Genomic DNA, 15,822 nt, shown 5'->3' with positions numbered 1-15,822 from the left:
GTAAGAAGTATCTATTTCTTGAGAGAAGTTTAAATAGAGCGTTTTAAGCAAAAAATCAGGGCCATTAGAGATTATCATAAACATTCCCCACCTGAGGTAAATGTGTGACAGCAGGTGCTAATGTCACAACGATGAGTTTAAAGGCCTGCCATCACACTGCTGATGGCCCTGCTTTTATCTGCTCTTAGCCAATAGGCCACAGTAAACAAAGCAAAGGTTAACTTCAGAAGTATTCTTGGCCTGGCGCTCCTCAGACCTTGTAATCGATGGCTCGTGTTTGCCTTTTCAGGAGGGGGCACTGCACCCCCAGATTTTCCCAATGGGAGCTGAAAACCTCCATCCCCAAAATAGTTGATGCTACTGGTTTGAAAGTTCATTTTAAAGCACACAATTGTAGACGAATTCAGTAAAAAGTCACACAATTTAAAATCTATTCTGTTTCCAATAGATGCCATACCAATGCGTAGGAGCATTTATCAAAAAATGTTCATGCTGGCTGTGCTCGAAATCACGAGGACTGTCAGCACAATATGTCAGCACTGCGTCACTTTCATCCTGCCAGTTTCCAACAAGGTATGCTAACATTGCCTAGTAAATTTGATTTTTATGCTGCCTGTGTGCCCAATATATGCCAGCATTACCATTGTAAAACACATTTTCATGATGGATGTTCCTAATATATGGCAGCATTGTAACTCTAAACCCCATGCTTCCTGTGCCCAAAGCAGACCAAGAGGCCTGTCAACACAGTATGCTAGTACTGCACCACTTTCATGCTGCCACCCCAATAATATACAAACAGCATTTCTCTGTAAAAACACATTTTCAAGCTGGCCTTGCCCAATATATGGCAGCATTGCCACTGTAAAAACTAAGTGTCTTATTGCCTGTACCCAAAGAAGGCCATGAGGCCCGACAACACAATATGCATGCAATGCCCTACTTCCATGCTGGCAGCCCAGTGTTCAGGAATATATTCCAGCATTGGCCAGGGAAACACAAATAGATTCTTGGGAATGCTATAAGGCTCTGGTCACCCACATGCCCTACACAATACTGTGCACGTGTCATGACTGGTGGGGCATGCTTGTAATGGCTCAGCACAGGCTTATGTACAGCACTGTGCTGATTTACAGGGACCATCATTCTTTGCATTTACAAATAATCTAAGTATGTTTAAATTCTTTGCAAATGCAAAGATTCTGAACTTCAACTCCCTTTATGTTAATGCTGAGTGAATGTCACTCTCTCTCTAATGCAAAAAGAGTTGAGTGTCTTGTGTGACCCTTAAGCTCCTGAAAATGGGAGTGGCTGCAACCAGCCACTTAATTTGTACCAGCCAACAATGAGTTCGACGCCAAATGTGTATGACTGTAGGAGGTACATACACACACCATGGCGGGTACCTAAAGTGATACAGAGAAAATAGATCTGGTAGAAGTACTTTGTAGGGACCATCGGAAAATCCTAGTTTAGGGAGTGATGTAGGATCCTTTGCTACAGCAGGGGTTTGTGAATGAACAAACAATGGTGTCCAGCACTTGAGACTCAGCGAGGGAGCTTGGGAATAATGGCTGGCTGGATCCTGGTTAGAGTATAATCTAATAAGATCTGTTATTTTGATCAGCCCTACCTTGACTTTTCGATAGTATTAAGCATCTACTCAAGCTGGATAGATCAAACAAGAAGGTGCACGCAGCCAGTGAAACAGTGTTTAATATAGTAAAAATATTTAAACAGTTATCAATTTCCATGGGAAATCATCATCAGTTTGTAAGACTCGGCATAAAAAGACTGCATACCCCTAGACATGGTCTTGACACTGTCCACAATCATATTCGGAGATACCGGGACTGAAACTGCAAGGGACAACACAACTTGTGATTTGCTGACCTGTTCAATAAAATGAAGATAACAAAACACACTATGGAAAGGAATGGCAAAGCTAATGCAACTTCAATTTGTCTGGTGAGGATTAAAATGAAAGTCAATATTTGGTGATGGGAACCTGGAACAATGCGCGGGGAGGCAAGCAAGGCATTGCAGTGTGATGCAACACAAATAATTTGCAAATAAGGGTGAACAAAACTATAGAACAAGACTTGGCAGTTTTAATTCACATAGTACAGAGTACGGAACAATACTATCTAAATCTATTCCCTCGTTTGATGCCCTAAGATGTATTTATACAGCACCTTTGAGTCCAATACACTGAAAAAGACATAGAAACACAAAGGTTGATGGCCGATGAGCACCACCAATCACATTTGGCTGCATAATCTACCTGTAGGCTCTAAAACGATGGCCTTATTTTGCCTCAAGCATTAACCTTAATTAAAGACTCCAGCATTTTTTCTTGGGGTACAGTGAAACGTATGGAACTTGCTATGTTCGTCACAGTTGTTGCTGTGTCTTGCTGTCTTGTCTGTGAATTTGTTTTCGTTGCCACATTTCTCAACTGAATAGTTGCCAAATTTGGGGAGCACCATGATGTGCTGTTCCCTTCCAATTTGTTGCGCATCCTGCTTCTGAATCCGGGGAGCAGCTGACAACGTGGAAGAATAGAGCCCGAGAAATCAGCTCATAGTGGAATATTGGTGGTTACTGTGATGGGAGTGGCAGCTCTTTAAGGCCCAAGTGCATGTAAAATGTATGCCTAACATACAGGGGAAGAGTGCATCTGGTATGTGCAGCAAGTGTCTACATAGGTCCACAACATGGCTTTGAAGATATCTTGGCATGTCTTAGCTTTATGGTTAAAATTCACATATAACAGCCCATACCATAGTTCACTACAAAAAATAAGTCTGTCAATTTATTTGCATTCAATGCGGATTCACCTTTTCTAGTTGGAATGGCACGTCTGTCTAATTAATGGCAAGGGAAAAAAAGTATCATTTCAAAATTTCACAACATTGGAGCATAATGTAAAATGGCAGAAATGTTGTGTATTACGGGATAATGTATAATGTCAGAAATTAGAGTGGACTTTATAATTGCAGAAACTTGATACATAGTAGCATAATGCAAGGGTGTAATCTATATTCCTAGAAATTCCCAACTCGAGTGCATCACGCAAGGCCATAATGTATATACTGTAATGCTGAAAATTCAGAACATTGGGCCATAATGTAGGAATTCTCAACTATTGTACCATACCAACGTGTGTGAAAAAAGATCCTGTTGCAATGTCACAACATCGAAGGAACATGAACAATATGCCTTTCATAGCACATGGTCACTATTTTGGAAATGACATGGTCTGGGTATCGGGATAATAGAGCCCTAAGAATCGTTGAAAGAAAAGATAACATATCAAATGTCCAACTGATTAAACAATTTTGCAAAGAGATTTTCTATCCTTGTCAAAGTCTGCCGCAATTCGCTGGCAACGCGGAATGTTCCTACCATTTGGGACCTCCAGTTTGTGACCAGAGTCGAACGTTGAGTCTGATGAAGTGGACGTGCAGGAAAACGACATCAGTGGAAAGGCACGTTGAAGTCTTTCTGGTATTGCGTTACCTGCAACAATCATTGCACTCAACCCGCAGTTGGTGTATATATAAATATGCCATTGTGGGGGAACATACATCCAAATTCCAAAAATATATAAAATCCCCATAAGACACAATGACTGATGGTAGGCACCTGATATACAAAATGGCAACGCCCTTACCACTTCATACCTTGGATACAACTACCGTGATGTCCGCCTGCTGTGCCATACGTCCCTCTATCCAAGTGGAAACCGGCCACCTAGTGCGGCACTCCTGCCCCACACATAGGCAGAGGCCCTCCTGAAGCAATGGAGCTGAATGTGGGAGGCAGGCAGCCTAGTAGGGCAACCACAACCAAGTGCCGCACTGCGATGGCATGCCACATTTTGTACACCTGGACCCAAATCTTCAGCGCCACCACTTTTTAGGTTGCGACGGTATCCTATTTTGTTTAAATCATTAAGATATGAATTCAGCCCAATGCTACAGTACGTTCTCTTAAACAGTTAGAAAGAGACTTACACCACTCATGAATTCACCTTCCTTTTGGGAAAGATGAAAAACTGCATCACTGTTCTTCGGCCCTTGATTGTGATATCGCATGTGGCACCCCATCACTTCCTGTAAGTCTCTCGGAAAAGAAACTATGCTGTGGATACGTTTTGCCAAATGGCCAGATTTCTAGCACTCTTCTGAATGGAAGACACTGCTGTGTGTACTAAAAGTTCCTGTTTGTCTCACACTGTCCAATTATGGGATAAAGCTTGTGGTGGCAGTAAGGAAAACATAGCATTCTTCTGCCGCTTCCCCTCGGCATTTTGCACGTTCCAGTACATCCGCGATGCCATCTTTTTTTTTCTGGTGAAGAGTAAGATCCTATATCCCAATTCATCCCTTGAATTCTAAATTTCAAAGAGGACATTTATTCCTTTGAGGAATGTTGATGATTTTGTTTTACTGAGGATCAAGTCGTGGTGAGACAGGGGCACATCATGGGAAATGCAAACTAATCACCCTCAGGGTCCTGGAGCAATGCTCGTATTCTTTGCCCGTGCATTGCCACGCTGGAATAAAAACTGCCACGTCTGTATTCTCATAAAAATGCACAGCATGTGATACAAATCCATGGCATAGTATACAACAGAATACACACCCGTGTGCACAACCCGCTTTCCCCTCCCATATAGACCATTTACAAAATATAGAATTTGGTTTCTCTGCTAGATCCCCCAAGTAGCAATATTACAAAATAAAAATACAAAAAGACGTATTTTGAATATTTAAAGTGTCTTTCGTTTACAGATTTCGTTCAACGTGTAAACCTGTATATATATATATATACATATATAAATTGTTTGTATATATGTAAATATACATTATCGAACAAGAGCACAGAAGACTTTTTGATTCAATAAATAGGTTTGAAGAGTCATGTTTTGCAAGTCTCAGTCAACCATATGCAGACTCCGTTCCCCATGTCAGCATAGGAGTGGCGGTCTTGTGTCAATGTAGATGCCTCGATGGCCATCCAACGAAAAGGGCATTTACAGTCAGTGATTATCAACGGTAGTGTATACGTGATTGTCAATTTCCAACAAGAAAAAAAACGTCCACCTTTCCTATGATCGATGTACTTCATCTGGATGGTCACCCAGTGAGAGCATTCCTTTTCCTTTATTGAGGAACGCTTCGTGTGGCTTTAATAAATACTTAAATATCTTCGCAGGCCCCATATAGCAGTCCGAAGACATTTCCGATCTCAGATCGCGTGCCAGTCAACTCTTCGTAAGGTGCTTCTTTGGTGAGTGTGTCTGTCTGCTGCAGTTTCCGGGCGTTTTGATGTACCGCTTGCTCAACAAGTGCATGGCCGCAGGCGTAGCAGCCAAACGCAACTACCTTGTATCGTAGGTTCACTGCTTTTAATCGCTTGGCCAAGTGTCCGCAATTCCTTCGATGTACACGCCCCTCTATCGCAAGTCTAGGGTTCCTGCTAACTGATTGATGGCCCTTCGTTCAGAAAGTAGGTGGTCATTTCTCCTTTGCCTTTGACCTTCACAACTCCTCGACATTCCAGGTGATAGTTGTTGGCTGCTAGCACCTGTTGAAGATCTGCCGTAACCTAGAATGAGAGCAAATTATAATTAACGAGTTACATAAATTCAAAGTGTAGTTTCACAGTAAGGCGCTGCTACCATATTGGACCATTTTGATGTCTTATACATTATAAATAACCTTGAAAATATTTAAGCGTCCCAGTGAATTTCCAACCGATACACTGCATAGTGGGATCAGGACAAATTCCACCCTTTCGCTCTGCAGAAATCAGGTTTGTATCTTATTTGGTGGCAAGGTTGTCATTCTGCCCAATAAGAAATGCTCGAGGGTACACATAACCTTTCCGGCCAGTGAAAGCATCAACATGTGAGCAGGTTAATGATTGGCAGGAATGCTGGTTTTCCAGCCAATCAGAGTGGCTCAAGGGTTTTGGACATCAACATGACTTGGCTGGGAACGTAATACTCAATAGATTTGTTATTATAGGGAATGGCACAACATCATGGTAATACAAATGTTGACCCATACATTGCACTGCACCTCTCAGAGACCATACACATGTGATTCCAGAGAGAGACACACTAGGCAGCATTTAGTTGCATTAAGGATCAGCATCAGGCATGAAATAATCATCAACGCCCCAGAAGCCCCCATCAAGGTAGAGGTAAGGTCTGTCATGTTTACTGTAAATTCCAAGATGCAGTGTAGTCTATCACTGCCACTATATTCCTGCGTGCTTTGCCTATGATGACGTTTTACTGTACCCTATTTACACAGATGCCACCTGCAATCTTCCTGCTTGGGTGGAGCAACAATGCTACCAGCGTAGAGTGATGCACCTTATACAGACACCAGACACAGACCTACACAACTTCAGATATTCTCATGTCACCACTTTACAAAATCCCATACACCATGGAGAACTCTATAGCATGTACAGAAAGAAAACTTCCTGCAGCTTACAATGATGCCATTGCCCTGTTTTAAAATATGTGTCAGCCTTAGTGGGGAGAGATAGCACCTCTGTAAACATTTAAACTTTATAAATAGGATCTGGCATTCTGGGATTTTTTCAGGCTCTGTTCCACTCACTATCTAGCAAGTCCCGTCCTATCTCATGTTCCTATTCTGTACAGATGGCAGCTACCCTGCCCACTTTCCATTTAGCACAGACGTTACACACACTTATCTTCTTACATTCATTGCCTAAGTTTATAAGTGTTCTGTTAATAACATTAGTGTTCTGCGAACATGAGAAATCTGATATAACATCCTAATCTGTATGTAACTGGCATATGTCAAAAAGGATGACCTCACATTAGCCCTCACTCACAAAACTAGGCAGATTTTATAAGCTGACCATCATCGTACAGCTGCCCAATGTTTCGAACCGTCCGAAAAATGGGTCTACTAGTCCTTAATATATTGCCCAATATAGTCAGAGAAGGTATGTACATGACCGTGCTCTGTTCGAGTCACACTGTTTCCTCCCAGATCCTAAAGATTATGCTGATTCAGGAGCTGCTTGTTTCCCAGTAAGTGTTGGTATATTTCTCAAGTGGACATAAACTATGATTTCCCTTACCGGGTCGCTGATATGATCCTAAGCATCCTTTTTGAACCAGGGAACCACCCACTACAACTGTGCTGCTCTGTAATATGTCGGAAAGTCTGGGTGGGGCTGCTATCCCATCTTGTGAGTTCAGAAGCTGCAGCGTTTTAGTCTGATTTTTCCTGCCCCTTTGCTCTAATATAATCTGAGCAGTAAAGAGCTTGTTCTATTGAAAAAGACATGGGTATCCTCATGGGCACACACTGAAGAAAATATGGCGCTCCCGGAAGTACAATCATTTTAGACGCATCATCCTGCCCATAATAGACATGGGAAATTTCAGCCGGAACTCTATAGGTTGTTCCAAACATGACATTTGACATGTTTGCTCCATATATTGTATGAACTTGATGACTTATACGAACACCCAAATATTAGAACACAGATGCTGTCCTCTTTAATGGGAGTCCCAACCTTCCCCCGAATACCATCCCGAGTTGCAGGCAATGGATAAACTGGATTTTGACCAATTTATCTGAAGTTTCTAAATCAATACAAACGCCTTGACCAGCTCCAGCATTTTACTTTACCTCCTGCCAGGTTCATGCACATTTAAAAAATATCATTTGCATAGAGAAAAACCACATGGTGTGGTCTGGCACATTGATTCGCATCTCCGGCAATCCTGGCCCAGAACAAGCAAGCAAGCCAATGGTTGCATGATCAATGCGAAGATCAGAGATGACAGAGACAACACTGCCGGGTTCCCCTGTGAATCAGACACCAATAATAATGTTGAAATGGTTCTGATTACAGTCAATAGAGATTTATAAAACAATACGCATCTGAAAAACATTTCCCCAACCCAAATCCTGATGCATATTGCATACATATACCTGTGATTCAACAGCTTACAATCCAAGGGACACTATAGACACCTGAAACCTATGAACAATAAGGCCTATTTAATTTGACACGTTTTAGCAAACACAGAGATATGCATTTTCACATGCGTGTTCAAACCTATTTCCTTTGATATGCATTACTTTTATAATGAGCACGGTGTACACATTCTAATTTGAAGATTGAAATATAAACATTTTGCAAATCTCATGTTAGAATATGGGCCACAGACCTCACGTTTAGGTACAACATCAAGTAGTGGCCTCTCCTTTGCCTTTTTCTTTTAACAGCAACCCTGTTTAGAATAACGTTCACCATGCCTCACATACCAATGTTTCACAGCTGTTCCACTTTTAACAAGACTCATATTACCATTTCCAGTTCCTTTGTCCCACCTCTACTCCCAAATCACACCCTCTTTCCAGTGAAAAGAGAAAGCATTTGTACCAAGACATCACATCAGAGATTCAATCTAATATATTTACAGTAAGTTGGGGCAGAGACCTGGTTGAGCGGCTTACCAGAGTATACATTAGATTCTTCTATTTATGAAGTCAATCATTCAAATTACTAAACAATGGTGGCCAAGCAGAGGCTTAAATCAATGTAAGAATCAGACCTAAAATCTTACAAAGAGCACACTGTATAATATCACAACTGGACACCTGCACCACAACCCAAAACTATTCTATTTGATGTGATAATCACAACACTGTTGCACCTGACTAAACACTCAGTGTTTTATTGGACAGCCAACACGTGTTTCGACAAGGCCTTCCTCAGGGCACTTTCCCAATTCGTTTTGGCATCATTGTCAACACAACCTGATGGTTAATGGCCTGATCACCTCTGATTTCCTTTATCTATTGTACTTCAGTTTGCTTCGACTTAGAGGATGTTTAACATCACGATGGATCGGTGCCAACAAGCGGTTCAGTTATAGCGGTGGATCCCATAAACTGGGCTGTTTGAGCCCCAGTTGGGTTTTTTCTGCGGAGTTCCGCATGGATCTCAATTTCCCAATCACTCTTGCCAAGGTGATTGCCACTAAAAGGTTTCTTTTCAGGAAATATACTGGATGTTTACTAATGCCAGCGGTTGAAATGGTGGCAACTGCAGCTGTTGCAACAGATGTGGCAGGTCAGGCTTCCTGAGTGGTGGTTGGAGATCATAACAATATAGGAGGTGATATACGAATGGCTGCGCATCTGGAAATTCTGAGCCTGGATTTCAGATGGTAAGAAGTACCACTCATTGATTTCAACGTGTTGGAACTGTGACCCTAACCTTAAACCGTTCTGTAAGGCAACCAAGGGCTTTCTAGACACTTTCTTCTATGTGAGACAAGTTCCTTGGGATACAACAATGACATCAAAATGCTTTCCTGAATGCCTATGGGACATCTGGATTCTGTGAAGTATCAGCCTTGATTCCTCCCAAATCCCAGGACAAAGCCCATTCTCACATGGCCAGTACACAACAGATGCATCCTGACCCAGTCCCTGGGAGCAGTGATGTGGCGACAAATTACCTGGGGGAAGAATCCAACCAATGGAGGAGAGAGGATCACCTGAGGGGAGGGTCACAGGTGATTGGGAGTAGAATAGAAAAGGGCAAGATATGGTACTCCCCCTTTCCCAATTAAACACCAACTCACACTCTTCCTCAGTCTTAATGGTGTATTTCCAATCACATCCCATCTCCTCAATAAGTATTGGGACGAAGAAGAGGCGATCAGGAGCAATTATGATTACCCATAGAAACAACACAGGAATACAAAGTGAGGCATACTCTCTAACGTCTTTGAATGGTGCCACTAATTGAGTCAGGCAAGGTCAGGCATTTTTTTGCAACTGTGCACACCTGAATCCAGTTGACTCCACTGAGGACTTTAAAAGGTGTGGTTCTACACAGGTGAAATAACAAGCTGGAGAAGCAGTGTGGAGCACAGGAGCCTTGTCTTGGGAGGATAGCTCAATGGCAACGTGCTCGCCTTGGAAACAAGACGACACGGAGCAACACAGGTTCGATCCCTGGGTCCGCGCTTAGAAACCTCTGGGTATTAAGCGCATTATAAATAACATATCATATCATATCAAGCAGCAGAAGGAAGCAGTGAGGAAGACCGGGAGAACCTGGAAAAGAACGAATGCTGAGACGCTGACCCAGTATGCCAGAGGGGGTTCAGCGTGGCTATGGAGCCGTTTCTCCAAGGAGCCAGAGCGAGGTACTTGACTGCAAGCTGCTAGCCATTTTTAAAGAACTGCTTGTTCCCTTGAGATGTGTGCCAGTCCCAAGGGTGTCAGAGGGGTAAGTGGTGAGACTGTGACCTCGACCCAAGCAACAGGAGGAAGACTGCTTTCTAGTGTCGTGTTTACCAGTTAGTTTCACAAGAAAGGAAGAGAGAAACTCAGTAGCGTTTGGGTGGCTGGAGCGGAATTGAAACATTGTTGTAAGTGGCATGAAAGTAAAGAAAGTTTAAAGGAAAGCGTATTGCAAGTGCTGCGAAAGGAAAGAAGACAGAAAGCAAGCAAGATTTAAGTTAAAAGCAGAAATGAAGTTTAAAAGTGAAAGGTGCTAGAGGCGCAGGGACAAGAAAAGCAAAAGAAACACAGAGAGGGTGCGAGCGACCTGAAAGCAAGCACGAGGTGCAAGCGACCCGAAAGCAAGAAAAGGGTGTGAGTGCGCGCAATAAAAAGGAAAGTGTGCAAGAGGCACAGTAAAGTGAAATAGAGCAAGAAATAGGTGCAAGTGTGCACAGTTGCCCAGTAAAGCAGGAAGAAAGCATGGAAAGGGTGAGTGAAAAGGGGTGCAGGAAACCCCAACACAGGAGTTAAGTGACTTATGAAAGTAGAAGAAAAGGAGAGGGGTTATTAATCAGAGTGGTCACGCTAAGGAAGAGCAAACAGCCTGGTGTTCTCGAAAGTCTCTGAAACTGCCCCTGAAAGAACTGTTATTTACAAAGGGCGCATCCTGACATGCAAAACTTTTTGTGTTACATAAAAGAAGGCCTAAGCTTGTGGGAATGGAACCCCAAGAGGACTACAGGAACTGTGTTGTATTCTGTTTGAAACGTGAAAGAATTGAAGCTTGGAGAAGGGAATACCAAGGAACCAGAGACCTTGAAAGTTGTTTGAAAATATTACAAGAAGCCTGTGGAGAAGGTTTCACGAACAATTCTTTTTGATTGTGCTAATTTCTATGACATTGGCAGAGCTACACCTGATGGGGAAAACCACCTAAAACCATCCTTGGTTTATATTTCTTTTTGGAACCACTATTTTCTTTTAAGAAGACTTCCTAACACATTTTGTCAAAGAGTGAGGGCCAGCATAGGTTTAGACACAGACAGATTTTGTTTTGGACTTTCAGACATCGACGGCTCTTAGAAACATCGGTTGAGGGATACAATCCCTTTAGAGCTAGGGCCAGTTAGGTATTACACTAACCCCGAAATGTTATTAAATAAAGGTTTCCAAACTGTTACTTTTGAGTGTGTGTCTCTCTTGATACCAAGCCTGGCTCACAATTTCCAAAGCCACTTGTGGAGCCTCAGCATGAGGTTTACGCCGCGCGCAGGCCTCTTTACAATAATTCGCGGGAGCCAGGTCTGCATACAACCGTTCTTTATTTAACTTGGCGGTAACTGCCGGAACCCCTTCCCCGTCCCTCCCCTTCCCCTGACGTCACGTCCTGGACGTCCTACGATACGGCCGCAACGGCGTCCGGCCTCCGCACAACGATGCGGGTAGGCTGACACCGCTTCTCTTGAGACGCCTATTTTAAGAATGCCGTAAAATTCTCCAGGCCATCATCCGGAGTCCCAGAATGTTGATAGCAGGAGTGTGGGAATAGGAGAATGTGAGATGGGTGAAGAAGGAGGCTGATTAAATGGATTGTAGGAGCGGGGAACCAAGCAGAGCAGGTCCAGTACGGTGCAAATAATATCAACCTAGCTGATTGTTTGAAGGTCTTGCTGAGCACCTAGTGAAGTAGGGTAATCAGAGAGAAGGCATACAATAGTTTCCTGCGCTAAGTCTCAGGGAAGGTGCCCACCAACAGCACCCTTAATTCGGGTTCCAGTGCTGCACACCATTGAACTAGCGGTTCTGCTTGTGAAGCAGACAGATCAATTGCTGAAGACCTTGTTGTTTCACCACCATCTGGAAGATTCTCAGGATCAGTGAAAAGAGTGCCAAGGAATAGAAGGCCTGGCTCAATCGGTCTCCTTTCTGGTTTAATCTACATAGGAAGTAGAAAGCTTTTAGGTCTTTGAGGTGAATCTCTGACCATGAAAATATTATTCCCTCCAGGATGTTGAAAGAGTGATATCTGCTTGCCCCCGTCTACAAATATAGGATTTCTCTACCTGGGTTTCTGTCCTTAATAGGGCACGTCTTCCAACCAAGTATCGCTGATGGTGGCTCTCGACTCTGGGTGCCAGCTCCCTCCAATTCGAGGAGTTCCGGACTTCTGATCAAGACAATAGAGCTTGTTTTTGTAGCCTGCCCATGGATGCACCCCATGAATGGCTACAGGAATCTGTAGTCTGCATCAGGGTTTCTGGGGCTATGGGAACCCACTTCCACAGATCCCAAGAAAAGACGTTTCTGGATGACCAGCGTGTCAGGAATTAATGTTTTGTATTCCCTGGAAAGCAGGATTCCAGTGATGTAAGAGGTGCCAAAGCGGAGCTTCTGGTGGTAATGTGGCCAGGGGACTTTCACAGTGTTAACTGCTATGCAATTCTAGAGGCAAAACCATGTCCGTGCAAAGACATCTGCATTCTGCATGATCTTGAAGCTTCAACATCCTTGACAGGGACGGGAAGGCTCTGCCCATTCCCATGTGAAAATGGACCCCAATAAACTGGAAGATCTGGATTTGGGTTAGAGGGCACTTCGTCCAATTGATATTACACCCATGGGACCTGCGAACTGCAAAACCCTGCGTCTATACATGGATAAAATCCTTCCTTAGTGAACTTACCTCCAGAATCTTCATCGGTAGCGCTTCTGCCGACCCCATCTCAGTCCCCTTGGGTGTCCCTCAAGGCTCATGTCTATCGCCCACTTTGTACAACACCTACACTAAATCACTATTTGGCATCCTCGATTTGCTGGACATTCCATATACTAACTTTGCAGACGATACCCAGATTCTCATCCCCCTCACTGGCTGCCACACATGGGATCCCGGCATCATTAACAAGACTTACTGCACTATCCAAAACTGGATGGCTACTTACAATCTCTGTCTAAATGATGTCTAAATCCTCTTAAAATTATGTCTAAATGAACCCCTCTCTCGATGAGACCACATTGCTGCGATATGATTTCACATCTATAACCTCCATCATGCCAACGCATCACCAAGCCACCCGCCATCAACCATGACAAAGGACCCAGAATATGGGACCTCTGACAAAAAGGAGTAACAGATCTCAATGACCCACCAACTGAGCGACTATAACATACACGCTCCAACCAGAGAGTCCGACTCGTAGGTCTTCTACCACGACTATCCAAGAAAAACACGGCATGCATATGGGGCTTCGAAAGTAATCAGAATAAGAGGCCTCCTACCAGTAAGCACTATCACTCATCACTCATACCACTATGCTCACTCTCCACTTTACACTAACAAACAATAGAACACAGCTATACCCCTCAATCAATTTCGGCCTAGTTGCACACATAACTACACTACACCGTGAACACCTCAAAAGCCTAACAGAATGCAGCTACACCCCACAAAAATAATCAGCCTAGCTGTACACATAGACCTCTTACACAGGACATTGGCTGCCAGAATGCAGACTCGGTAACCACCTTCCTAGCTGCTCACATTCCACTGATCTTTCACAACCACCGCACTGCACCCTATATTAGAATGCGGCTATCAACCCGCCAACCAACCTCGCTGCACACATACTGAGTGCACCCAAGAACTATAGACTACATCAACTCTCTCCACTGATCTGGACTGCGGTCCCCAAGGGCGTTCAACACACAAACGTTTTGAGAGCATGCCAATGGTATGTAAAGCACTATATAAATGCACAATGAAAATTACAATGAGACAGAGTTACTCATTTTGGGGTCCACTTATCGACTCAAACTTGATGCGTGCTACTCCATCGTTACCATCGATGGCTCAGTCATCCCAGTCCTCCAACAACAGTCTACCGGGATAACGAGCGGACTGTGACCAAGCACATCAACGCCCTGGCCTCTTCCACAGCCAACTCTGCGAAACTCATCTCCCGGATTAGACAATTCCTCTCCCCTACCAACTGCCTCACGCTTGCAAGAGCTATTATCCTCAGCAAACTTGACTATTGTAAGGTGCATCTGATGGGCACTTCAGCGACCAAGCTTCAACTCCTCCAAAATAAAGCCTTCTGTGCTGCGCGGAGCATGCGTCACTCCGACCATATCTCTGCTGCCAGTTGGGAGGTCCACTGGCTACCCATCAACGCCTGTATTGACTTCAAAACTTTGACCCTGGCACACAGATGTATTTACAAGGCTGCCCCCTCAACCTTAACAAAAGCATTTCGCAAAGTCTACTAGCGTCACCTCCGCTCTACCAACAGCATCTCACTCCCCACACCACACTTCAAATAGTCCAGAGTGGGTGGTGTTAGCTTCGTTGTTACTGCTCCCACACTCTAGAACACTTTACCCCCACAGATCAGACACAAACCATCCTACGCTACTTTCAAGGAGCTGATCAAAGCCTGGCTCTTCAATAAATATGAATAATGTCACCCTCACTGCAAACTACTACCTAAGTTACCATTGACTCTTACCTTGTATGTTTGCTCTCAGTCTTTAACCATGCCTACTCCTGTACAAACGCTTTGATACCTCTGGGTTTGGGCGCTACTAAATGTTATAAATGAAAAATAAATAAATATGCCACAAACATACCTCTTATGATTAGGCTCAGGCTAATCAGTCGTCTGCATTAGGAAAAATAGAAATTCCTTCTGCACATAACCTACCCAAAATTGGGGCCAAACATTCTGTTAAGAATCTGGTACGGACGCCAAACTGAATGGGAGTAGTGGACACCGGTAAACCACATCTTCCACCAAGAACTGCAGGTACTGGCAAAATGGGATGTCGAGGTGGGCATCCTTCCAAACCAGTGTTGTCAGCCAGTCTTCTGGCAGAATGGCCACTACCACCTGTCGAGAAGTTTCATCCAGACACAGCGCTAGTAGGTGGACGTGGTCAGCCTCTCGAAATCTAACATTAGCCTGTATTATCTTGATGGTTTCTTGAATAGCAACAGGAGAGAGCGGAAGCACATTCTCTGCACATCTAACTGGAGTGCAATAATAGCATTTATCTGCAGAAGCCTCTTTATTAACAATCTGGTAGCTGCACTTTGTCCTTTGGCACGGGAGTGATTGCTGATGTGCACAGGGGGCAGTTTGCGGAACTCTATTGCATACCCCACCTTGAAAATGTCCTGTATCCAAACATACTGACCGGGCTCCTGCAAAAGGAGGTGACCCTGTACCGGAATGTCGTCATTCTCTGAAAAGTAATGTTTTTGGAGGCACTAGACTGGACTAGAAGTGGGGCCTGGTGGATGTGTTAATATTCTTCCTCAAAAAGAAGCTCTCGAATGCCTGTGATGGAGGAGGTATCGTTCTACTTCTTGCTGCAGGTGTTGACGTGACTGAACATCCTCCTTCTCTGTATCATAGGATAGGTTTTCGGTCATTGACCTCTTCCTCCATCCTTTACTTGCACCATCTCCTCGTTCTTCATATGCTGTATACAAGGCCTGGAAATCCAG

At 43.8% G+C, this 15,822-nt stretch overlaps 1 protein-coding gene across 1 annotated transcript in view; it reads right to left on the bottom strand.

Moving 5' to 3' along the window:
* Positions 1 to 1,698: 1,698 nt before the first annotated feature.
* Positions 1,699 to 15,822, bottom strand: part of ADCY5 (adenylate cyclase 5) — a 1,747,191-nt gene continuing 1,733,067 nt past the window's right edge. Inside the window, exon 21 of the mRNA XM_069616675.1 lies at positions 1,699 to 5,616. Coding sequence (XP_069472776.1) covers positions 5,488 to 5,616 — 129 coding nt within the window. The 3' untranslated portion in view covers positions 1,699 to 5,487. The remainder of the gene's footprint in view (positions 5,617 to 15,822) is intronic.

Source organism: Ambystoma mexicanum, chromosome 9 (assembly GCF_040938575.1).
Source record: "Ambystoma mexicanum isolate Mex_15411 chromosome 9, UKY_AmexF1_1, whole genome shotgun sequence".
NCBI classification, from domain to species: Eukaryota; Metazoa; Chordata; class Amphibia; order Caudata; family Ambystomatidae; genus Ambystoma; species Ambystoma mexicanum.
This window is presented reverse-complemented; position numbering and strand designations above follow the sequence as displayed.